The sequence below is a fragment of the Bombina bombina genome, chromosome 6 (assembly GCF_027579735.1).
Source record: "Bombina bombina isolate aBomBom1 chromosome 6, aBomBom1.pri, whole genome shotgun sequence".
Classification (NCBI taxonomy): domain Eukaryota; kingdom Metazoa; phylum Chordata; class Amphibia; order Anura; family Bombinatoridae; genus Bombina; species Bombina bombina.
The window spans coordinates 1,112,775,852-1,112,800,877 of record NC_069504.1 but is presented as its reverse complement, the minus strand read 5'-3'; the positions used below and the strand labels follow the sequence as shown (position 1 = coordinate 1,112,800,877).

The 25,026-nt window shown below is 35.8% G+C and overlaps 1 protein-coding gene across 2 annotated transcripts in view; it reads right to left on the bottom strand.

Annotated features, from left to right (window-relative positions):
* The window catches only part of SCUBE1 (signal peptide, CUB domain and EGF like domain containing 1), a 703,286-nt gene that overhangs the window by 314,413 nt on the left and 363,847 nt on the right, over nucleotides 1-25,026 (bottom strand). For both annotated transcript variants that reach the window (XM_053719054.1, XM_053719055.1), the window contains 2 exons: nucleotides 21,592-21,708; nucleotides 5,032-5,154 (listed from right to left, as the gene is read on the bottom strand). In XM_053719054.1, the coding sequence (XP_053575029.1) occupies nucleotides 5,032-5,154; nucleotides 21,592-21,708 (240 nt within the window). The remainder of the gene's footprint in view (nucleotides 1-5,031; nucleotides 5,155-21,591; nucleotides 21,709-25,026) is intronic.

Genomic DNA, 25,026 nt, shown 5'->3' with positions numbered 1-25,026 from the left:
TACAGGACACATAGTAAAATACTTGTCAGGGGACTCTATTTGTAACAAGTTGATCTGCAAGGTCAGTACCTCTGCACCTACACAAATAATCATTTGCAATGTGCAAGGGAACAAACACTATCCCTTTTATTGCTCTATTGCACCCCTGATACTACTGCCTGAGTTTCTCACAACTAGACAAGAGGAGAGTGTTCATCTTTACCATAATTTTGTGTCCTTTTTAATTCATTACACTCTTAAAGGGACAATATACTGAAAAATAGTTTTCCCCTTAAAGGGACACTCAGGTTAAATTAACTTTCCAATTTACTTCCATTAAAAAAAAATGTGCACAGTCTTTTATATTTACACGTTGAGTCACCAGATCCTACTGAGCATGTGCAAGAATTCACAGACTACACGTATATGCATTTGTGATTGGCTGATTGCTATCACATGGTACAAGGGGAGTGGAAATATACATAACTTTGAAATTTGTTATAAAAAAATCTACTACTCATTTGAAGTTCAGACTAAGTGCTATTGCATTGTCTTGTTATCTTACATTTGTTGATTATGCAAATCTAATGTGTTGACTGGTCCTTTAATGTATTTTCAATGACTTGTTATACCAGCCGCAGAGTATAAAATGTAGGAGAAATTGCATTTTCAGGTTTATTTGTATATATGAAATGGGTTGAGCTTGCAAGTAACAGATCTCATTATGAGAGTGTAATTTCTTCTGCTGGCTATGTTTACTTAGGCTTATCAATAGCTTAGACTTCCGTATAGAAACTTTCAGTACAGGTGGGGATACCACAGGCTAAATCTACTATTTCAAATCCTAACATAAGGGTAAATGAGCTATTTGTAAACAATTTAATACACTCCAGCAGGTAAAATAATTAATTAGGAACAATTTAAAAGGGGGAATTTGTGGGGGCAAATTGTCGCTTTAATTGTAACTGTTCTGTTTATCAATACATGAAAAAAATGCATGTTCTGGTGTCCTAGCATTGTGATACTTTATATTGCAGCAAATAGTTTTCTGAAAATAAAGAACACTTTTTTTGTACATCATACACAACTGATATCTCAATCGGTCAAAGGGCAGAACATAAGCCCAAGGGGTAGTAATCATTTTCTTAAAGTTTCCATAATTCAATTAATATAAATAATGTAGTCTAAAGGAAAGCTTAGCATGAGTGATTACTTCTGCTTTGGCAAAACCGCTCACTGCTAATTTAAATAAAAAAACACCCCCCTAGGATGCGCCTGGGGCAAGACACAGCAGGACAATTTTAAAGGTAATATTTGTGTATAACAAGCACATTTCAATTATTATTAAAAGTAGTTGCACATTACTTATAGTAGTTAGTTAAATTCTGGAAACTTAAAAAAAAAAGATTGTCCCTTTAAAGTGACATAAAAGATACTACAGTATAGACCTAAAATGAAGATATTTTCTTTAAAATCAAAATACCAGACTCAATTTACACAGAAGCCCCTCATTGCTCTTCACCTCAAACATTTTCCCACTGAATTGTGGGTATACTCCTGTGCATTATCCTCAAATTGGCTTGAACATGCAGCCAATCCAGAGTTGAAATGTAATGTATGGGCGGAGCTTTCAGTGGGCGGTGGCAATGTCAGAGGCAGTGATGAATAAAGTGCTTCCTAGATCAACACATGAATTCCAAGCACGTTATTTAACTTTAAAAACACTCATGTTCTGCAATTTTTCTAGTAATTTAGGGCATTATGCTCCTTTAAAGTCAATAGCATTTGCTCCTGATTTATTTTTGCACACACCACAGCAAGTGTTCTGTGATACAAGTAAACTAAGAAATATATTTGTTGTATCACATGCACAGCAAAACCCTGTGGCAAAATGTATGCTGCTGCTGAACTGATCACATAACGTGTGTAACCTATAACGTGTGTAACCTGCTGCAGATAAAGTGGTAACTTGCAGGTCTGCACAGTTATCTGCTACACAGCGCGGAAAATAATAATAATAAACCTTTTAAAAAATATGTATTATGAAAGAATCATATTTAGCATTGGTTATCGACTTTCTGTTTATTTAAAGGTAATAACCTAAAAGGGACATGAAAACCAAATTTTGTCTTTGTGATTCAGATAGAGAATACAATTTTAAAAAAGTTTCCAGTTTACTTTTATTATAAATATGCTTTGTTCCTTGTTATTCTTTGTTGAAGAGATATAGGTAGCATGCACAGCTAGTGCACTATATAACAGGAAATAGTGCTGCCATCTAGTGTTCTTGCTAATGTATAACATTATTCTAAAGCTGCTGCCATCTAGAGCTCTTGCTAATGTATAACATTGTTATAAAACTGCTGCCATCTAGTGTTCTTGCTAATGTATAACATTATTATAAAGCTGCTGCCATCTAGTGTTCTTGCTAATGTATAACATTATTATAAAGCTGCTGCCATCTAGAGCTCTTGCAAATGTATAACATTGTTATAAAACTGCTGCCATCTAGTGTTCTTGCTAATGTATAACAATATTATAAAGCTGCTGCCATCTAGAGCTCTTGTGAATGTATAATATTGTTATAAAGCTGCTGCCATCTAGTGCTCTTGCGAATTTATAACATTGTTATAAAACTGCTGCCATCTAGTGCTCTTGCTAATGTATAACATTGTTATAAAGCTGCTGTCATCTAGTGTGCTTGCTAATGTATAACATTATTATAAAGCTGCTGCCATCTAGTGATCTTGCTAATGTATAACATTATTATAAAGCTTCTGCCATCTAGTGCTCTTGCTAATGTATAACATTATTATAAAGCTGCTGCCATCTAGAGCTCCTGCTAATGTATAACATTATTATAACGCCGCTGCCATCTAGTGCTCTTGCTAATGTATAACATTATTATAAAGCTGCTGCCATCTAGTGCTCCTGCTAATGTATAACATTATTATAAAGCTGCTGCTATCTAGTGCTCTTGCTAATGTATAACATTATTATAAAGCTGCTGCCATCTAGTGCTCTTGCTAATGTATAACATTATTATAAAACTGCTGCCATCTAGTGCTCTTGCTAATGTATAACATTATTATAAAGCTGCTGCCATCTAGTGCTCTTGCTAATGTATAACATTATTATAAAGCTGCTGCCATCTAGTGCTCTTGCTAATGTATAACATTATTATAAAGCTGCTGCCATCTAGTGCTCTTGCTAATGTATTACATTATTATAAAACTGCTGCCACCTAGTGCTCTTGCTAATGTATAACATTATTATAAAGCTGCTGCCATCTAGTGCTCTTGCTAATGTATAACATTATTATAAAGCTGCTGCCATCTAGTTCTCTTGCTAATGTATAACATTGTTGCAAAACTGCTTCCATATGCACACTCCTGAGCTTAACTTCCTGCTTTTCAATGAAGGATAACAAGAAAACAAAGAAAATTTGATAATAAAAATAAATAGGAAAGTTGTTTAAAATTGTATGTTCTATCTGAATCATGAACGAAATTTTTTGTCTTTTATGTCCCTTTAAAGTGCACTTTTTTTTCTTTTTATAACACAGTACAGATAGTTTTGCACACAAAGAGTACCGTATCTAGCGGTCAATCACAAATGGACTTTTGCTTTCCGGCCAAATTAATCAGAGCGTTTTCCAAGTGATCACAATGCAAAATGCGTTAAAACCCTGCAGCTGTAAACACAATTTCAACAGAAAAGTTCCCAAAAAGGCCTTTTCGTGAATCACTAGAAACTGGGAAGTCACTTGAAACTGACATATACAATAGCCCCACCTCTTAAGTTACAGTAAAGTGCTCTTGAGTTAACCCCTTTGTTCACTGTGGAAGGGCAATGCTAACTTACATGTGTGAGATTAAAGGGTAAGGAAAGCCAATAATAAACTTGCAAGAATCAGATAGAGCATGCAATTTTAAGACTCTTAATATCACTTCTATTTTCGAATGTTCGTTGTTTGTGATTGGTGTCTGCCCTCGTTTGTCTCTTCTGATTGGCTAACTAGATATGTTCAGCTAGCTATCAGTAGTGCAATGCTGTTCATTTAGAAAAGGATAATAAAAGAATGAAGGATATTTGATACTAAAAGTTGTTTAATATTGCATGTTCTACCTAAATCATAATTTACATTTTTGGTATTTCCTGTCCCTTTCACCTAGTGCAGTCTGAATCCATCCTCACCACTGCTAAACCATCTGAATACTATTTGTCTGTAGGTATGATGGGCATACCGGCACGATTGCTAAATAACTACATTGTCACTTTCAATTATTATTTAAATTTTTTTTATTGTTAAAAGCATTTCTGGTTTGGCGCAATCTGACAACAAGAAGACCACTACGGCTTTTTATTAGAGGGACCTATGATATCTTCTTATATTGGATTTTACTGAATCTGTAAAGCGTGAACTCAATCACTTGCAACATTTAATCAACATGGATGATAGCAATATTAGATTGTGCCTTCATGAGTAGATTTTTTATAGGGAACGAACCTTTATGCATGCTACATCACGTTTGTACCTTTTACAGTGCTTGCATCTACGTCATTGAACTCCTTTTTACGAATACACAATCCCGTTTCGAAGTTCAATAATGTAGACACAAGCACTATAAAACACACTGTCATGGCTGTGATTGGACTTAGCACTTGTGATCACGGAGAACTTATTGGCCCCATGGTAAAAATTGGGCTTTTCTTATGTGAGCCAAAAGTGTGATTTGCAGGTGCAGGAAATTGCAGAAAAGTCGCTATTGTGATTCGTCAAATAAAAAAGTGGCCTTTTTTTTCAGTCAATAGATTGTGAGGTACCCCCAAGATAGTAAAACAAACATACGGACACAATAGCAAAAAAACAAAACAAAGGGCAAGCTGTGATAAAAGAAATGCAACCCATATTTGACGCTTCTTCATTTCATGACCTGCAGATTTAATACATAGGAGCCCATAATCAAAACTCATTTCTAATAAAATCCCATTTTATCACAAACATGAATCCAAGGACTTGCTGTAGTGATAACGATATATACGGCTTACCCTGACAGGTGCGTTCATCGGTCAGTAACTTGTATCCTTTCTGACAGCTGCATTCAAAGCTTCCAACAGTGTTTCTGCAAAAGTGATCACAGCCACCGTTGTTCACCAAACACTCATCAATATCTGAAATAAGGAGCAAACAAATTCAGTCCACTCACCATGTAGCAGTGAACAAAGCAGGGTGCAATGCCCTTACACATTATGCATAATTTGGCCACTACTTCTCTTGTGTTTAACGTGTAATTTAATTTAGCTGATCAATCTTATATAAAACTAAATCCAGGATGACACTTTAAAGGGCCATAGTAAAAAAAATGACATGCTCTAATTCCTTAGATTTTGTAATTTTAAGACTATTAACCCTACACTACTGTGTGTTTAACCCTGCAAAGAGCTTAAATACACAGTAGAAGTACTGCTAGGAACATGAAGAGCACTGCTGGTCCCAAGTGGAACCCCCCACTTATCCAAACAGCAGCATTAGTTACACATCTGAGTTGTGCCACTAGGTCTGCTGATTGGATCAGCTGCAGATTTTGAGAAGTACTTCTACTGTGTGTTTAACTCCTTTTGCTTTATCAAATTAGAGCATTTTTTTGACTGGTATTGCCTTTAATTACACAATGTATATGTCTTTATAAGAATATAAAAGTCCTTATTAAAAAATTAAGCTTTACTAATAAATATTATTAACCCCTAATCTGCTGTCCCTAACATCACCGTCACCTACCTACATTTATTAACCCCTAATCTGCCGTCCCCCTACGTCGCCACCACTATATTAAAGTTATTAACCCGTAAATCTAATCCTAACACTCCCTAACTTAAATATAATTTAAATAAATCTAAAGAAAATTATTATTATTACCTAAATAATTCCTATTTAAAACTAAATACTTACCTATAAAATAAACCCTAAGCTAGATACAATATAATTAATAGTTACATTGTATCTAGCTTAGGGTTTATTTTTATTTTAACTAGGTAGAATAGTTATTAACTATTTAATAACTACCTAGTTAAAATAAAGACCTAACCTAAGTTACAATTACACCTAACACTACACTATAATTAAATGAATTACCTAAATTAAATACAATTAAATACAAATAAATAAAATGACAGGCAACTGAAAGAGCAGATAATTTAATTTGAATGAGGCAGAAACATTTTTAAATAATACTGTAGCATTTTTTCTGCTTACTAGATTACAAGTGGAGCGCTAATTTATTGCATGCCCGCAAATGGGCAAATGTTATCATTTTTGGGCACAAGATAAATAACCAGCCTTACAAGTGGCGGTAGCAATTAGCGCTTATAAAATGAACCAGAGATCAGATGTACAATTAGCTGCTATCGCTGCACTACTTACCCCCTTCGCTGCGCTAATTCTCATGCTATGTCTCACGGCATAAGAACAAGGCTCCCATTGGAAACAATGTAAGCACTCTCTCGTGAGCACAATGCTTCCCAGCAATGCGAACGTGAGCTTGTGTTCACATTGCTGTCAACTTGTAATACCAGTGCACATTAGCGTGCGCTTGTATAACTCAATAGAGAGCAAATATTAGCACTCCACTTGTAATCTGTCACTTAATAACTAGCTACATGTGCCGTTCACACAGCATTTTGTAATGGCCTTTTCAAAAATTAGTGCAAAGCATGTTCGATTGTCATTGCATTTGAGATTTGCCTTGGAAGTCAGAGATTTTCGAAAATGAGTGTTAGGGAAGTTAGTGAAGTGGTATAAAGAACTCCTCCCAACTGTCCCTATTTAAGAGGACCTTACCAACTTTTTTGATAGGCATAGTCCCTAATTCTGAGCTCTGTCCCACTGAGACAGCCAAATGTCCCGATTTGCAGAGTTTCTCTTAGCCTGCCCACAAACACCCTCACACAACTACTGACTGCCCACAAACACTAAAATCCCGAACACTATCCACCAAATAACCTATTCCCCTGCTGAAAGCCCCGCCCACAAAATGGTAACAGCACCTTCCAACCTCTTGAGCCCCTAATACCTAGCCAAAAATGTTAGGAAGCATGCAATTCAGAATAATTAAACAAAGGCATTATTACACAAGGAACGCTTACTCTGCACTAGTATCCCATAATTTGTGTTATTCACTAATCCTAATATATTTCACTACATCCAAATCTATCGTGATTCTTAATCCACTAACCTTTCTACACAGAGTCAACATTTAAATACGTTTGGCAAGGAACTTCTAGTTAAGAGGACATTTCAGGGCCAAGAAATTCACTTGGCTAACGGCGCTCAAAACAAATCCCATCTTTTCTTTTAAGAGCTATCAAAAATATTTTGACTTTGTGCTTATTATCCAAAAACAAATTATAACAGATGTTAATGTAATTATGTTGAGTAATACTGATAAGTCGAGCCATACGGCATCTCAAAGTGTTTCCCAAATAGCAAAGGCAAATTTTCTGTTGCAGGAGGACTAGCTTACAAGTTTCATGAGATTGCAGATGTTTTTTCACAGTTTAACAACAAATGTCTAAGCCAAAGTTGGAAACAGTAACCAACGATCAATCAAAGGAGGATTGTTTGGTAAGAACAATACAGGCAATTCAATAAGTTAAAGGGACCCCAATTTCTAAATGACTTGAAAGTGATGCAGCATATCTGTAAAAAGCTGAATAGAAAATGATACCTGAATATCTCTTTTTAAAAAAAGAAAGATATTTTACGTCAAAATGCTGTTATATTCAATAGATCTGATGTGTAATTGTACGCATATTTTCCAACAATTCCCAGACATGGGCCAGTTTTCAAGTGGTGCGATAATTTTTTTTCATTGCGTATTACATGTTAAAAGCAAAAATGAAATGCATGAGCGAAAGACCCAGGCGCGTTAACTTCAGGACTTTGGATATTGCCTTTGGATTAAAACTTCTATGGGGAGCACTGAAAAATAAAACTATTAGTTATCGCTTGCACGCCAACCCAACACTGCGCTACTACTTTGCCTTCTTATGTTCTTCTCATAGAATGTCTCATATGTTCTCTTTATTTTATATATATATATTTATATATATATATATATATATATATATATATATATATATATATATATGATTATTTTTTATTTTTTTTATTTTATTAAATTATATCTATACATATATACATATACTGTATATGAAGATAGATAGATAGATAGATAGATAGTGTATATTGGGGCCCATTTATCAAGCTGCTGCTGCTTCATAACCCTGTCCGCCTGCTTTGATGAGGCAGACAGGAATCGCTGGAAATCAACCAGATCGAGTACGGGTTGAATGACACCTCCCTGCTGGCGGCTGATTGGCTCTTGTGAGCTGCTGGTGCAATGTTAAATGCGGAAAGCGTATTGCTCTCCGCATTCAACGAGGTCTTGCGGACCTGATCCGCACTGTCGGATCAGGTCCGCAAGACCTTTAATAAATAGGCCCCATTGTATTTTAGACGTGCATTAATTTTTGAACGAATGCACGTTCGTCACAAAAATGGGATTTTTATTTTCATAAACGAAAAAACAAAAATTCAATAATTGCAAACAAAACTAAAAATACTGACAAAATTTGCCAGTATTCATTAGTCTCCTTTAAAAAAATTTAAGGGTCAAATACTTCCCTTAAATCGCAGAAGAGCGCTTTAACCCGATCCTCTTTTTTGCCAGAGCCCAGGAGGCTTAGCATGCTCGGCTCCCAGGACGTGCATTAAAGGCCAGGAGTTAGCATGGCCAGGGCTCTGGCAAGAGGAGGGAGGATACGGTTAGCGCCGTGCTCTCCAGAGCACAAGATAAGTATTTTCAGCTACAGGTGAACTTTTTACCTCTAACTTCGAAACATTTACATTCGTTTAACTTAAACAAAAGTAAATGTTTAATAAATATTCTATTTTCGTTTAGTTTTAAACAAAAGAGAAACAAATAGTGCAGGCAACGAATATTCGTGGAAACAGATTTCCTCAAATATCCGAAGCCATCATTTAGTCTATTGTATATACAGATATATAAATAAATATCTATTTAAAATTAAAAAGAACATTTATTTTTGACTTGGAAGGGCTCAAAAGTGTACATATATGTCTATATATCGGTATACATGTGTATATATGTGTTTATATTTGTATATATATGTATGTGTTTATATCTGTATACATGTGTATGTATGTGTTTATATCTGTATACATGTGTATGTATGTGTTTATATTTGTATATATATATGTATGTGTTTATATCTGTATACATGTGTATGTATGTGTTTATATTTGTATATATATGTATGTATGTGTTTATATCTGTATACATGTGTATGTATGTGTTTATATTTGTATATATATATATATGTGTTTATATCTGTATACATGTGTATGTATGTGTTTATATTTGTATATATATGTATGTATGTGTTTATATTTGTATATATATGTATGTGTTTATATCTGTATACATGTGTATGTATGTGTTTATATTTGTATATATATGTATGTATGTGTTTATATCTGTATACATGTGTATGTATGTGTTTATATTTGTATATATATGTATGTATGTGTTTATATTTGTATATATATGTATGTATGTGTTTATATCTGTATACATGTGTATGTATGTGTTTATATCTGTATAAATGTGAATGTATGTGTTTATATGTGCATATATGTATGTATGTATGTGTATATATGTATGTATGTGTTTATATGTGTATATATGTGTATGTGTTTATATCTGTATACATGTGTATGTATGTGTTTATATTTGTATATATATGTATGTATGTGTTTATATCTGTATACATGTGTATGTATGTGTTTATATCTGTATACATGTGTATGTATGTGTTTATATCTGTATACATGTGTATGTATGTGTTTATATTTGTATATATATATATATATATATATATATATATATATATATATATATATATATATATATATATATATATATATATATATATGTGTTTATATCTGTATACATGTGTATGTATGTGTTTATATTTGTATATATATGTATCTATGTGTTTATATCTGTATACATGTGTATGTATGTGTTTATATGTGTATATATGTATGTATGTGTTTATATCTGTATAAATGTGAATGTATGTGTTTATATGTGTATATATGTATGTATGTGTTTATATGTGTATATATGTATGTATGTGTGCACATACGTATTTACAACTATAAGCACATAAATACACATGCATTGGAGCCCTTTCCAGTCAAACACTTGCTATACACCATATACATTTTAACCCTTTTATCATCTGTTTATAAATATTAAAATTATATTTTTATTTAATAAAAAGTGTAAATATATATATATGACTAATACTTTATTTTAAAAAGTTTTTGATGTGTTTTATGAATTTTATTTAACCCTTACAGTTGACTTCAGGGCCCCAATTTATCAAAGGTCTTGCGGACCTGATCCGACACTGCAGATCAGGTCCGCAAGACCTTGCTAAATGCGGAGAGCAATACGCTCTCCGCATTTAACATTGCACCAGCAGCTCACAAGAGCTGCTGGTGCAACGCCACCCCCTGCTGACTCGTGGCCAATCGGCCTCCAGCAGGGAGGTGTCGAATACGATCGGGTTGATTTCCGGCGATTCCTGTCCACCTGCTCAGAGTTGTGTTTCTGAAGACTCGCCAGAAACACGGCCCTTCAAGCTCCGTACGGAGCTTGATAAATGGGCCTGATAGTCTCAAGTCGTGCCAAATATTCTAGCCCAGTTTCAGCTTTCACTCTAATGCAATTTCTAACTTTCAACTTGTAACACCAGCACTATTTAGCACAATCGCAATATCTATTGAAAGTACAGGTTGAGCTAGAGCGAAGTCTGCAGCGCTAATCCATCTCTGGTTAATGGGATTTACCATAGGCTTGTAATATCAAGTCACGCACTCACGCCATCGTTTGCATGAAACTTGTAACCTGGCCCCATATGGGTCAAGCCATATGTATATTTTCATGCTTATTTAAAACAAAATGAAACAAAAATGTGACCTTTAATTCATGCAAATTAAGGTGTATTGAGCAATGTGTCCAAGAACTAAAAAAGTACAACACTCAAATTGGAAGTTTGTAAAACACAAATTACTAAAGCATCTGCCCATTAAGCAATTACATTTTATCAGATAATTAGGAGGTTACATTGGTATCACATTATCAAGCAAGGAAAAGACTAGCCTCAGATTGAGGATTTTCTTCAGGTTCACAAGCGCTATGATTAATTACCGCTGGCTTCACTCAGCAGGTCTCTGACAACTGCATTCCCTTCCAGAAATAAAAGGGTACATAAGATGAAAGGAATTACACATGATCTCTTTATAAACATGAGTTAGATTTAGTGTATTATTCAAAGCATAATCAGAAACAAGCAAAGGTTTGGTAGAAAGATACTTGCACGCTCCTTTATAGTTAAGAGGGTTAGCCGCTCTTTATTCCAGATGCTCTGTCAATTAAACACTGAATTGGTAGGGAAAGAATTGACTCAATGGGTTGCAAATCTCTTTTATTGTAAGAACAGGTGCGTCTGAAGTACACATCTGCACACAAAAGGACTATCACAAGAGCAGGGTTTTTTTTATCATGTGTCACTTTCTCTTGTTATCTTTGTCATTTCCTGAAGAAAGCACTCTCTAGATAAGGCTAAAGCTATGTCACTAAAGGATTAACCTGTCAGTGCTCTACCCTTGAGGATACAAAGTTACCACTTTGCTTTATAATAAAAACACAGATGACTAATCACATTATTAATCACCTTCTGATATAATCAGAGGCCTCTTTGCAGGGGGTTGATTCCACATGTAATCATTTATTATGCATATTGACAAAAACAAACCTATATACTGTACTTCCATTATTTGTTTTTGCTGTCATTTAACTTTTTCAAATTTCCCCTAAAATAGATGGGGTGCATCCTGCAGCATACAGACCCCAATCCTGCAACATGATACAGTGAGTGATAACTACGCTGAAGAAGCTTTTCACAAGGATGAGTATAGACTACAAAACTATTCAAAATATTTAAAGGGCCATTATAGTCTATATAAATACATGCATGTCACTTTAAAGGGCCAGTAAACCTACAAAATAATGTTATATAATTCTGCACATAGTGCAGTATAAGATAACATTAGCTTAGCGCCAACTTTATAACTGAAAGGATTTCAGAGATATTTTATTAAAAAATTGCATTTTCGTGAACACCGCTCCTGGCTCTATTGACCGGGTCTTAATTTGCCAAAGGCGCACCACGATCACGCTGTCTAGTCACAGCAGGCCCGATTGCGCCATTAAAATGAATGTTGCTCACTCCCGCCCTCTGGTCTTATAGTGGAAGCGAGCTACATTCAGTTCAATGGCACGATCGGGCCAGCTGTGACTAGACAGCATGCCCGCTATGCACTTATACCAATTAAGACCCGCTCAGTAGAGCCAGGAGCAGCGTTCATGAAAATGCAATCTTTGAATAAAATATCTCTGAAATCCTTTCAGTTATAAAGTTGGTGCTAAGCTAATGTTATATAAATTCTGCACTATGTGCAGAATTATATAACATTATTTAGTAGGTTTTATAAAGACTAGCGACCCTGCACTACTATGTGCTTAACCACCGCAAAGGGCTTAAAGGGACAGTCTACACCAGAATTTTTATTGTTTAAAAAGATAGCTAATCCCTTTATTACTCACTCCCTAGTTTTGCATAGCCAACACAGTTATATTAATACACCTTTTACCTCTGTGATTACCTTGTATCTAAGCCTCTGCCCCCCTTATTTCAGTTCTTTTGATAGACATCCATTTTAGCCATCCATTTTAGCCAATCAGTGGTGACTCCTAGATAACTCAACGTGCGTGAGCAGTGTTATCTATATGACACACATGAACTAACACCTTCTAGTGGTGAAAAACTGTCAAAATGCCTTCAGATAAGAGGCGGCCTTCAAGGTCTAAGAAATAAGCATATTAACTTCCTAGGTTTAGCTTTCAACTAAGAATACCAAGAGAACAAAGCATTTATTTTGGACTAGACTGTCCCTTTAAACACAAAGTTGAAGGCTGGCAGAGTAAGGAATAAAGTCTGCTTCATAAACCCACTCGCCAACTTGGATTTGGCGGATGAAAATCATCCCGGATTCATTCGACATGGGTGATTTGCAAGCTCTACTCTCGCGCAATTGGTTGCACAAGGGTAGAGGGGTGGCAATGGTAAATATGGAGAACATATGTGCCCCACGGTCTGCGATGGAATGCAGACAGGTTCACAACATGTGAATAATGTCACTTTGCAGAATGATATATTTTGCCCTGTAACTATTATACAATACATCTCACACTGATAATAAAGAAAAAACACACATTACAATAGGTCTATAACTCTCGTGCTTCTCGTTTACCCAGGACAACTAATTTATCAATTTCAGAAAGCTTTACTACAATAAGATTTAATCAATTCTATTGCAATTGCCTTGTGTAGTACATTGCTTGTTTTTTTTGTGTGGTTTCAAATAATTCATTTCAAATTGTTAAAAAATGCAATTATCTTACATATATCTGTAGCCTGAAAAAAACTCTTAATACATCAATTTATTTAATGTAATTCTGTGAAAGTTTCTATTTCTATCTCTTCTTAGTTAGTGTACACGATTCCCAGTAGTGAATGTGATTTAATCAATATTTGTTATTAAACAAGGGAGCAATTGTGTTTATTTACAAATGAAAACACCAAAACAAACAAACAAAATCAAAAGTGTGAAAAGCCAAGATATTTGGTTAAAAAAAAAAGCCAAAATAGTTTTTTTTAAAGGATGTTGAACAAAATATATCCAAAGCTCATGTGCACATTTTTATTTAGACACTGGAATACTGAGTTATTGCAGTCAATGTAAATACATGTCACTGGTATTCACTGGTACTGCAATAAAGCAGAGGTGGTCTCTAATAATGCAAAAAAACATAATTTATGTAAGAACTTACCTGATAAATTAATTTCTTTCATAGCATCCATGAGCTAGTGACATATGGGATATACAATCCTACCAGGAGGGGCAAAGTTTCGTAAAACCTCAAAATGCCTATAAATACACCCCTCACCACACCCACAATTCAGTTTAACGAATAGCCAAGCAGTGGGGTGATAAAGAAAGGAGTAGAAACCATCAAAGGAAATTTGGAAATAAATGTGCTTTATACAAAAAAATCATAACCACCATAAAAAGGGTGGGCCTCATGGACTCTTGCCAATATGAAAGAAATGAATTTATCAAGTAAGTTCTTACATAAATTATGTTTTCTTTCATATAATTGGCATGAGTCAATGAGCTAGTGACATATGGGATATCAATACCCAAGATGTGGATCTCCACTCAAGAGTCACTGTAGGGAGGGAATAAAATAAAAACAGCCATATACCGCTGAAAAAATTAGTCCACACCCAAAAAAATAAGTTTATTTTCATTTGAAAGAAAAAACTTAAATCAAAAGCAGAAGAATCAAACTGAAACAGCGGCCTGAAGAACTTTCCTACCAAAAACTGCTTACGAAGAAGCAAATACATCAAAACGGTAGAATTAAGTAAATGTATGAAAAGAGGACCAAGTTGCTGCTTTGCAAATCTGATCAACTGAAGCTTCATTCTTAAAAGCCCACAAAGTGGAGACTGATCTAGTAGAATGAGCTGTAATTCTCTAAGGCGGGGCTTGACCCGACTCCAAATAAGCTTGATGAATCAAAAGCTTTAACCAAGAGACCAAGGAAATAGCAGAGGCCTTCTGACCTTTCCTAGAACCAGAAAATATAACAAATAGACTAGAAGTCTTCCTGAAATCTTTAGTAGCTTCAACATAATATTTCAAAGCTCTCACCATATCCAAAGAATGTAAGGATCTTTCCAAAGGATTCTTAGGATTAGGACACAAGGAAGGGACAACAATTTCTCTACTAATGTTGTTAGAATTCACAACCTTAGGTAAAAATTCAAATGAAGTCCGGAAAACCGCCTTATCCTGATGAAAAATCAGAAAAGGAGATTCACAAGAAAGAGCAGATAGCTCAGAAACTCTTTTAGCAGAAGAGATGGCCAAAAGGAATAACACTTTCCAAGAAAGTAGTTAAATGCCCAAAGAATGCATAGGCTCAAATGGAGGAGCCTGTAAAGCCTTCAGAACCAAATTAAGACTCCAATGAGGAGAAATTGATTTAATGACAGGCTTAATACAAACTAAAGCCTGTACAAAACAGTGTATATCAAGTATAGCAATCTTTCTGTGAAATAAAAACAGAAAGAGCAGAGATTTGTCCTTTCAAGGAACTTGCAGACAAAACCTTATACAAACCATCCTGAAGAAACTGTAAAATTCTAGGAATTCTAAAAGAATGCCAAGAAAATTTATGAGAAGAACACCATGAAATGTAAGTCTTCCAAACTCTATAACAAATCTTTCTAGAGACAGATTTACGAGCTTGTAACATAGTATTAATCACTGAGTCAGAAACCTCTATGACTTAGAACTAAGCGTTCAATTTCCATTCTTTAAATTTTTTAAAATTTAATGATTTGAGATCCTGATGGAAAAACGGACCTTGAGATAGTAGGTCTAGCCGTAACGGAAGTGGCCAATGCAGGCAACTGGACATCCGAACCAGATCCGCATACCAAAATCTGTGTGGCCATGCTGGCACCACCAGCAACACAAATGATTGTTCCATGATGATTTTAGAAATCACTCTTGGAAGGAGAACCAGAGGCGGGAAGATGTAAACAGGATGATGACACCAAGGAAGTTGTCAGCGCATCCACTGCTTCCGCCTGAACATCCCTGGACCTGGACAGGTATCTGGGAAGTTTCTTGTTTAGATGAGAGGCCATGAGATCTATCTCTGGAAGACCCCACATCTGAACAATCTGAGAAAACACATTTGGATGGAGAGACCACTCCCCTGGATGTAAAGTCTGGCGGCTGAGATAATCCACTTCCCAATTGTCTTTCCTGGGATATGCACCGCAGAGATTAGACAGGAGCTGGATTCCGCCCAAACAAGTATTCGAGATACTTCTTTCATAGCTTGGGGACTGTGAGCCCCACCCTGATGATTGACATATGCCACTGTTGTGATATTATCTGTCTGAAAACAAATGAACGGTTCTCTCTTTAACAGAGGCCAAAACTGAAGAGCTCTGAGAATTGCACGGAGTTCTAAAATATTTATTGGAAATCTCACCTCTTGAGATTTCCAAACCCCTTGTGCTGTCAGAGATCCCCAAACAGCTCCCCAACATGAGAGACTCGCATCTGTTGTGATCACAGTCCAGGTTGGCCGAACAAAAGAAGCCCCTTGAACTAAACGATGGTGATCTATCCACCATGTCAGAGAGTGTCGTACATTGGGATTTAAGGATATTAATTGTGATATCTTTGTATAATCTCTGCACCATTGATTCAGCATACAAAGCTGAAGAGCAAAGGGGATCGCGTCCGATGCTGCAGTCATGAGACCTAAAACTTCCATGCACATAGCCACTGAAGGGAATGACTGAGACTGAAGGTGCCGGCAGGCTGCAACCAATTTAAATGTCTCTTGTCTGTTAGAGACAGAGTGATGGACACTGAATCTATCTGGAAGCCTAAAAAGGTGACCCTTGTCTGAGGAGTCAAGAAACTCTTTGATAAATTGATCCTCCAACCATGTTTCCGAAGAAACAACACTAGTTGATTTGTGTGAGATTCTGAAGAACGTAAAGACTGAGCTAGTACCAAGATATCGTCCAAATAAGGAAACACCGCAATACCCTGTTCTCTGATTACAAAGAGTAGGGCACCCAGAACCTTTGAAAAGATTCTTGGAGCTGTTGCTAGGCCAAATGGAAGAACAACAAATTGGTAATGCTTGTCTAGAAAAGAGAATCTCAGAAACTGATAATGTTCTGGATGAATCGGAATATGAAGGTATGCATCCTGCAAGTCTATTGGGAACATATAATGTCCTTGTTGAACAAAAGGCAGAATAGTCCTTATAGTCACCATCTTGAAAGTTGGTACTCTTACATAACGATTCAAAATTTTCAGATCCAGAACTGGTCTGAATAAATTTTCCTTCTTTGGGACAATGAATAGATTTGAATAAAACCCCAAATCTTGTTCCAGAAGAGGAACTGGCATGATTACCCCTGAAGACTCCAGGTCTGAAACACACTTCAGGAAAGCCTGAGCTTTTACTAGATTTACTGGGATACGTGAGAGAAAAAATCTACTCACAGGAGGTCTTACTCTGAATCCTATTCGATACCCTTGAGAGACAATGCTCTGAATCCATTGATTTTGAACAGATTTTATCCAAATATCCTTGAATAACCTTAATCTGCCCCCTACCAGCTGAGCTTGAATGAGGGCCGCACCTTCATGCGGACTTAGGGGCTGACTTTGGTTTCCTAAAAGGCTTGGATTCCTTGGGGAAGGATTGAGTTTTTGTTCCTTATACTGACGAAAGAAACTAAAACGGTTAGAAGCCTTAGATTTACCCTTAGGTTTTTTATCCTGAGGCAGAAAAACGCCCTTTCCCCCAGTAACAGTTGAAATAATAGAAACCAACTGGGAACCAAATAAATTATTACCTTGGAAAGAAAGAGATAGTAATCTAGATTTAGATGTCAAATCAGCATTCCAGGATTTAAGCCACAAAGCTCTTCTAGCTAAAATAGCTAAAGACATGGATCTAACATCAATTTTGATAATATCAAAAATAGCATCACAAATAAAATGATTAGCATATTGCAGTAAGCGAATAATGCTAGATAAGTCAGAATCCAATTCCTGTTGCGCTAAATTCTCCAACCAGAAAGTTGATGCAGCTGCAACATCAGCCAAAGAAATTGCAGGTCTGAGAAGATGACCTGAATATAAATAGGCCTTCTTTAGATAAGATTCAAGCTTCCTATCTAAAGGATCCTTAAAGGAAGTACTATCTTCCATAGGAATAGTGGTACGTTTAGCAAGAGTAGAAATAGCCCCATCAACTTTGGGGATCTTTTCCCAAAACTCTATAGATTTTGCTGGTAAAGGATACAATTTTTTAAACCTTGAAGAAGGAATAAAAGAAGTACCTGGCTTATTCCATTCCTTAGAAATCATATCAGAAATAGCCTCAGGAATAGGAAAAACCCCTGGAGAAACCACAGGAGGTTTAAAAACAGCATTTAAACGTTTATTAGACTGAACGTCAAGAGGACTGGTTACCTCAATATCCAAAGTAATTAACACTTCTTTTAATAAAGAACGCATATACTCTATTTTAAAAAAATAAGTAGATTTGTCAGTGTCAATGTCTGAGGAAGGATCTTCTGAATCAGATAGATCCTCATCAGAAGAGGATAAATTATTATGTTGTTGGTCATTTGAAATTTCATCAACTAAATAAAAAGTTTTAAAAGACCTTTTATGTTTATTTGAAGGTGAAAATGCAGACAAAGCCTTCAGAATAGAATCAGAAACAAATTCTTTAAAATTTACAGGTATATCATGCACATTAGAAGTTGAAGGAACTGCAACTGGCAATGTACTATTACTAATGGATACACTATCTGCATGTAAAAGTTTATCATGACAACTATTGCAAATGACATTCGGCAAGATAATTTCTACAATTTTACAACAAATTCACTTAGCTTTGGTTGAACCGATGTCAGGCAGCAATGTTCCAGTAGAAACGTCTGAGGCAGGATCAGGTTGAGACATCTTGCAAAATGTAAGATAAAAAACAACATATAAAGCAAAATTATCTATTTCCTTATATGACAGTTTCAGGAATGGGGAAAAATGCAAATAGCATAGCCCTCTGATAGAAAAAAGCAAGAGGCAAACATCAATGGGGTATTGAAATAATAAAAAAGTTTATTAATAACCGGAAATGACACACCCGCGTTACTAATGACGCAACAGTGTGAAAGGTATCGGCGTCAAGTATGACGCCGGAAGTGACGAACTTGCATCATAGATGTACTTTTTCGCACCAAAAAAATGTTCGCGCCAAAAATGATGCAATAAAGTTTAGCATTTGTCTCACCCGCGGGCCTAATACCGCCCGCAATTTGTAAGAAGTAGTCAATTGAAAAAAAGACTAAACTCCAGGTAAGAAATAAATTTCATTTTTAAAAGATGTTTATATTCCCCAAATATGAAACTGACAGTCTGCAGAAGGAAATATGTGAACCTGACTCATGGCAAATATAAGTACAATACATATATTTAGAACTTTATATAAATGCATAAAGTGCCAAACTATAGCTGAGGTGTCTTAAGAAATAAGAAACATACTTACCAAAAGACACCCATCCACATATAGCAGATAGCCAGACCAGTACTAAAACAGTTATTAGTAGAGGTAATGGTAAATTGAGAGTATATCGTCGATCTGAAAAGGGAGGTAGGAGATGAATCTCTACGACCGATAACAGAGAACCTATGAAATAGACCCCCGTTAGGGAAATCATCGTATTCAATAAGTGATACTCCCTTCACGTTCCTCTGACATTCGCTGTACTCTGAGAGGAATCGGGCTTCAACAATGCTGAGAAGCGCATATCAACGTAGAAATCTTAGCACAAACTTACTTCACCACCTCCATAGGAGGCAAAGTTTGTAAAACTGAATTGTGGGTGTGGTGAGGGGTGTATTTATAGGCATTTTGAGGTTTGGGAAACTTTGCCCCTCCTGGTAGGATTGTATATCCCATATGTAAGTAGCTCATGGACTCTTGCCAATTACATGAAAGAAATCCTCTTTATTGAGTTACATAGGATAGGATCCAAACAACTCATAACATTTAGGGGTAACTCCCCTTAGTCATCACATGACTAAGGGGAGTTACTCTGAAACGTTGTGACTTGTTTGGATCCTATCCTATGTAACTCAATAAAGATAGATTTTTTGCATTGTTGGAGACCACTTCTGCTTTATTTCTCTACTTATTGGTGAGTTTGAGCAGTCACTCAGTGTGGGACTCTAATTGGAGTTGTGCTGGTTTTCACCTTTTTTTTTCAAAATTCACTGGCACTGCAAGCAATAGTGGCCCTTCTACTTACAATTGTGCCCCCACTACCCTATATATGGTTCCTGGAGATGCCTTATTCGAAAACTCCAGTGCAAAGCACTTCTATTGTATTTGAATAGACTTCAATGCAGCTTAATGCAATTTTATGCAAATAAATGGAATTTGTTTTACGTTACACAAGAGAAAAACGTACTATTATTATAATAATGAATTTAAAACCTTGGCTGCTGTGTTACAGCCTACATTAGCTGCTAATGGGTTAAAGCTCAGATATATTTTCTTGGTAATTCATTACTTTTCTATGTATAACTCAACTTGCAAAATATTTGTATGTGGCTTAATATTTTATTACGGATGTGTGAATTTGTTATTCACTTGCTCAGAAAAGTAACAAACAAAACAGGACTCAGTCGGCATTTCAGTTAAGACCCAACTGAAGTCTAGCTGGAGCCCTAAAGGGATCAAGGAAAGCCACATATTTCCTGTGTGTCTACTTCTCAGACGCTGCTATTTATAAATACCAATTACACAGACAGGATAAATAGGGTAAAATAGAATTAGTAAGAAAATGAATAATCTTAATTTAATACAGATTTCATTTAGAATAGGTCATATTTTTTTAGTTTAATAATTATAAAGGGGGAAACGTATGTTCCTCATTACTTAATTGATTAATGTCATAACTGATATAAGAAATACATACTTGTTGCCTTCATTGTCACATTAGTGCTTTCGATTTTTTATTCTATCAACAGCAATCAAAATTTAAATGGACACTAAACCCAAAAATCATGATTCAGATAGAGAATACAAATGTAAACAACATTACAATTTACTTCTATTATTTATTTTGCTTCATTTTTTAAATATCCTTAGTTGAAGAAAAAGCAATGCACATGGGTGAGCCAATCACACGAGGCTTCTAAGTGCAGCAACCAATCAGCAGCTACTGAGCCTATCTAGATATGCTTTTCAGCAAAGAATATCAAGAGAATAAAACAAATTTGATAATAGAATTAAATTAGAAAGTTGTTTAAAAGTGCATGCTCTTTCTAAATAATGAAAGAAAAATGTGGGTTTCATGTCCCTTTAAGAATCAAATATGTACACAGTATTCTAGATGTATATACAGTTTCAACAAGAAAACCTTTATAAAGCATTCAGTCTGTATATTTGTGTATGTTTCTTATGTATTGCAACCCTAAAAGTTCTATGCAGACAAAGTGCAAATAAAGGATAATAATAAAAATCACTCTCATACATGTACTCTTAATATAATGGCATTAAAAGCTTAGCTGTCACAAAAAGCTGCAGTGAAATGAGCAGTAATATATAGCAGCTGAGGGGTTAACCACAGATCTGGAATCTTATTTATGTTCTTATATATTAAACTTCAATTCTTTCTAATCTTGCTCCTTGGCCATGTTTTCTGCTGCACACATATCTGGGTATTTGCCAGAGGTAATGATGTGCTGCGAGGCAAAGACAAGCTAACCTTTGCACGTTTTCCCATCAGGCTGCAGGGTAAATCCCACCGGACAGCTGCAACGGACTCCTGTGGCTGTGTCTTTGCAAGTGCGGTCACAGCCTCCGTTATTGACAGCACACGTTTCTGGGGATGTGAAACAAACAAAGTGAGAATTGGTATCATGGGAAAGAACTTAATCAAGAAACACAGACACACAAGATGCTTTAGATGGTTAAAAATCACACTCTTTAGTAGACCAGTCACTCAAACTAGAGCTTTCAAGCTTGAAATGGTTTAGGCAAAAGTAACCAGATTTGCAGAGCTAGTGGCTACTAATAGGAACACACTCATGCAGCAGGTTTTCAAGACAAACACACACATGGTCCTAACCATCTTATGCAGCCATATGGTACTGATTTTCTACACACATATCTATACAATAGTCAGGAGCTTAATGTGGTACTAACCCTCTGCAATTGGTTAGTAGACCAAGACAAGTAGAAATGTCTAGACACATACACACACATGCACTAAAGCGCACACACACAAAATAGCAACATCTTATGCACCCTCAATCTGACCGGAGATTACCATTCTTTTTTTTATGTCAAATTTAACCTATACATGCAACATCTATCTATCTATCTATCTATCTATCTATCTATCTATCTATTATATTTCTATCTAGAATCTAGCTATTATCTATCTATGATCTATTATTTATCTATCTAGAATCTACCTATTATCTATTTATCTATCATATCTATTATTTATCTATCATCTATCTATTATATATCTATAATCTATCTATTTATCTATCTAGAATCTATTATCTACCTATTATCCTTTTATTATTTATCAATCATCTATTATCTATCTATAATCTATCTATCAATTATTTATCTATCTATAATCTATATATCCATCTATCACCTTTCCATCTATAATATATCTATCTCTATCTATAATCTAGCTATCATCTATCTATCTCCATATATCTATAGCTATCCATATATATTTATTATGTAGGCAAAAAAAAAAAAAGTGAAATTGCTTTCTTTTATACGGCAGTTGTTGTATTGCCGGGTTAGTGTCATACAAACACATGGAGATACTTTTTCTGTGAGTGATGCACTCTTGACTCGGTTTGCAATGGAGTTTGCCAGCAAGCAGATGAAGAACTTGTGTTGCATTAATTACTGATTTGTGTAACCAAGACGAGCTGTTTCACACAATACATCTGCCCATATCATTTCCTGCTACAATCTATGTGATGTATTCGACAACAAGGGTTGCTAAAAATGATACAGTAGTTACTGAAAACACAATTTATTTTACAATTTGATACAGTTTGGTACAATTCTTCATACAGATCCTCTTCATTCACACAGTCTAGCTTAATAAATTCAAGAACTTTCTGCAAATCCCTGAGTTTTCCTCATTTAAGGTACAGTGAGAGTAAACATAAATCAGAATTATTAACTAAATAAACGTACAAGAGCACAATATTAAATGTTTGAAATGAAGATTTTACCTATTGTAAAAGGTAAGGGAGAAAAATGTCCTTAGAGCAGATAAATAAGGTAGCCAAAAATTAGGGATGGATGAATGTGTTGAAAGTGTAATTTGCTTGGTCCTGTGGACATTTGTTTCTGAAAATCTAATGTTGATAAGAATGAAAATCCATTAAAATTCGGTAATTGAATGTTACTTTCGTTTTCGAATGTTTATTAAGAAATCGAATATCTACATTCGAAATTTTGAATGTAACGTTCGATTTAGCAAATACTATTCAGAAGTTCAATATTTAACGTAGTAGGGAATTTAGTAAATTGATACATAATAGATACAAATATATCAATTTAAATGTTTCTATTTTGAATATTACATTTAAAGAGAGCATTAGAAATACTATTACATTAAACGAATGTTAGAATGTTGTACAAACATCCGAAATTCTAAACTAATGAATGTGTTAAAATTTGTTTAATTTTTTGAATGTTGCAAAACATTCGCCCATCCCTACCTGGGAGACTGTAATAAAGTTTGCAAATAAGGTAGAGTTGGTAACTTTATTGAACCCTATTGAAAACATATGACATGCTATGCTTTGTTTTGGGTAATGTTTCAAACATATTTTTTTTTTTATTATTTTTATTAGACAAGGATTTAGACTGTGAGGTTAATTTTTTTTTTTGAGACTATTATTTTATTTTGATATTTTACTACATGGACATCGGACCACTGCTTCCTTGCCCTGTTCTTCACCTCTTAGGAGGAGGATTTAAATCTCTCTGGTATCTTCCAACCAGGGAAATTGGCAGCTCCTGTCTGCGCAATTGACTATCGGTGGGCAGGGTTACACGCAAGCGCACAGGAGCGCGAGTGTGCAATAGTAAATTCAGGCAGCGGATTACTGCACGCCAGACGAGATTCCGGGCCGACATGAGTGAATATGTACACCCCTTTCAGCCCTTTTTTGATAAATTGAGCCCATAATATTGTTGTCACGCCGTGGTGACTCGTTGCTATGGCCATTGCCATAGACGCAGGCAGTGCTTCAGAGCCTGCAGCGATGATGTCATAGCCACACGCTGCCTCTCTATTCTGGATGCCGCCCCTCAGTACACCTGTGTGTCCTCCTTTGCGCGAATCGGCACCTTTGTAAGTACCTGCAGTGCTTACGTGCACTGCCCAAGTATAGGTGTTACTTAGTGTGCTCCTGGGTGTTATTGTTACTGTATGCTGGATTGTTATATTGTTACTGTATGCTGGATTGTTATATTGTTTCTGACCTCTGCTTGTCTGACCACTCTGCCTGCCTAACCCCTAAACAGCTGGATTGTTATATTGCTACTGACCTCTGCTTGTCTGACCACTTTGCCTGTTAATCCCTAAACTGCTGGATTGTTATACTGCTGCTGAACTCTGCTTGTCTGACCACTCTGCCTGTTAACCGCTAAACTGCTGGATTGTTATACTGCTGCTGAACTCTGCTTGTCTGACCACTCTGCCTGTTAACCCCTAAACTGCTGGATTGTTATATTGTTACTGACCTCTGCTTGTCTGACCACTCTGCCCGTTAACCCCTAAACTGCTGGATTGTTATAGTGTTACTGAACTCTGCTTGTCTGACCCCTCTGCCTGTTAACCCCTAAACTGCTGGTTGGATATACTGCTGCTGAACTCTGCTTGTCTGACCCCTCTGCCTGTTAAACCCTAAACTGCTGGATTGATATACTGCTGCTGAACTCTGCTCGTCTGACCCCTCTGCCTGTTAACCCCTAAACTGCTGGATTGTTATACTGCTGCTGAACTCTGCTTGTCTGACCCCTCTGCCTGTTAACCCCTAAACTGCTGGATTGTTATACTGCTGCTGAACTCTGCTTGTCTGACCCCTCTGCCTGTTAACTCCTAAACTGCTGGATTGATATACTCCTGCTGAACTCTGCTTGTCTGACC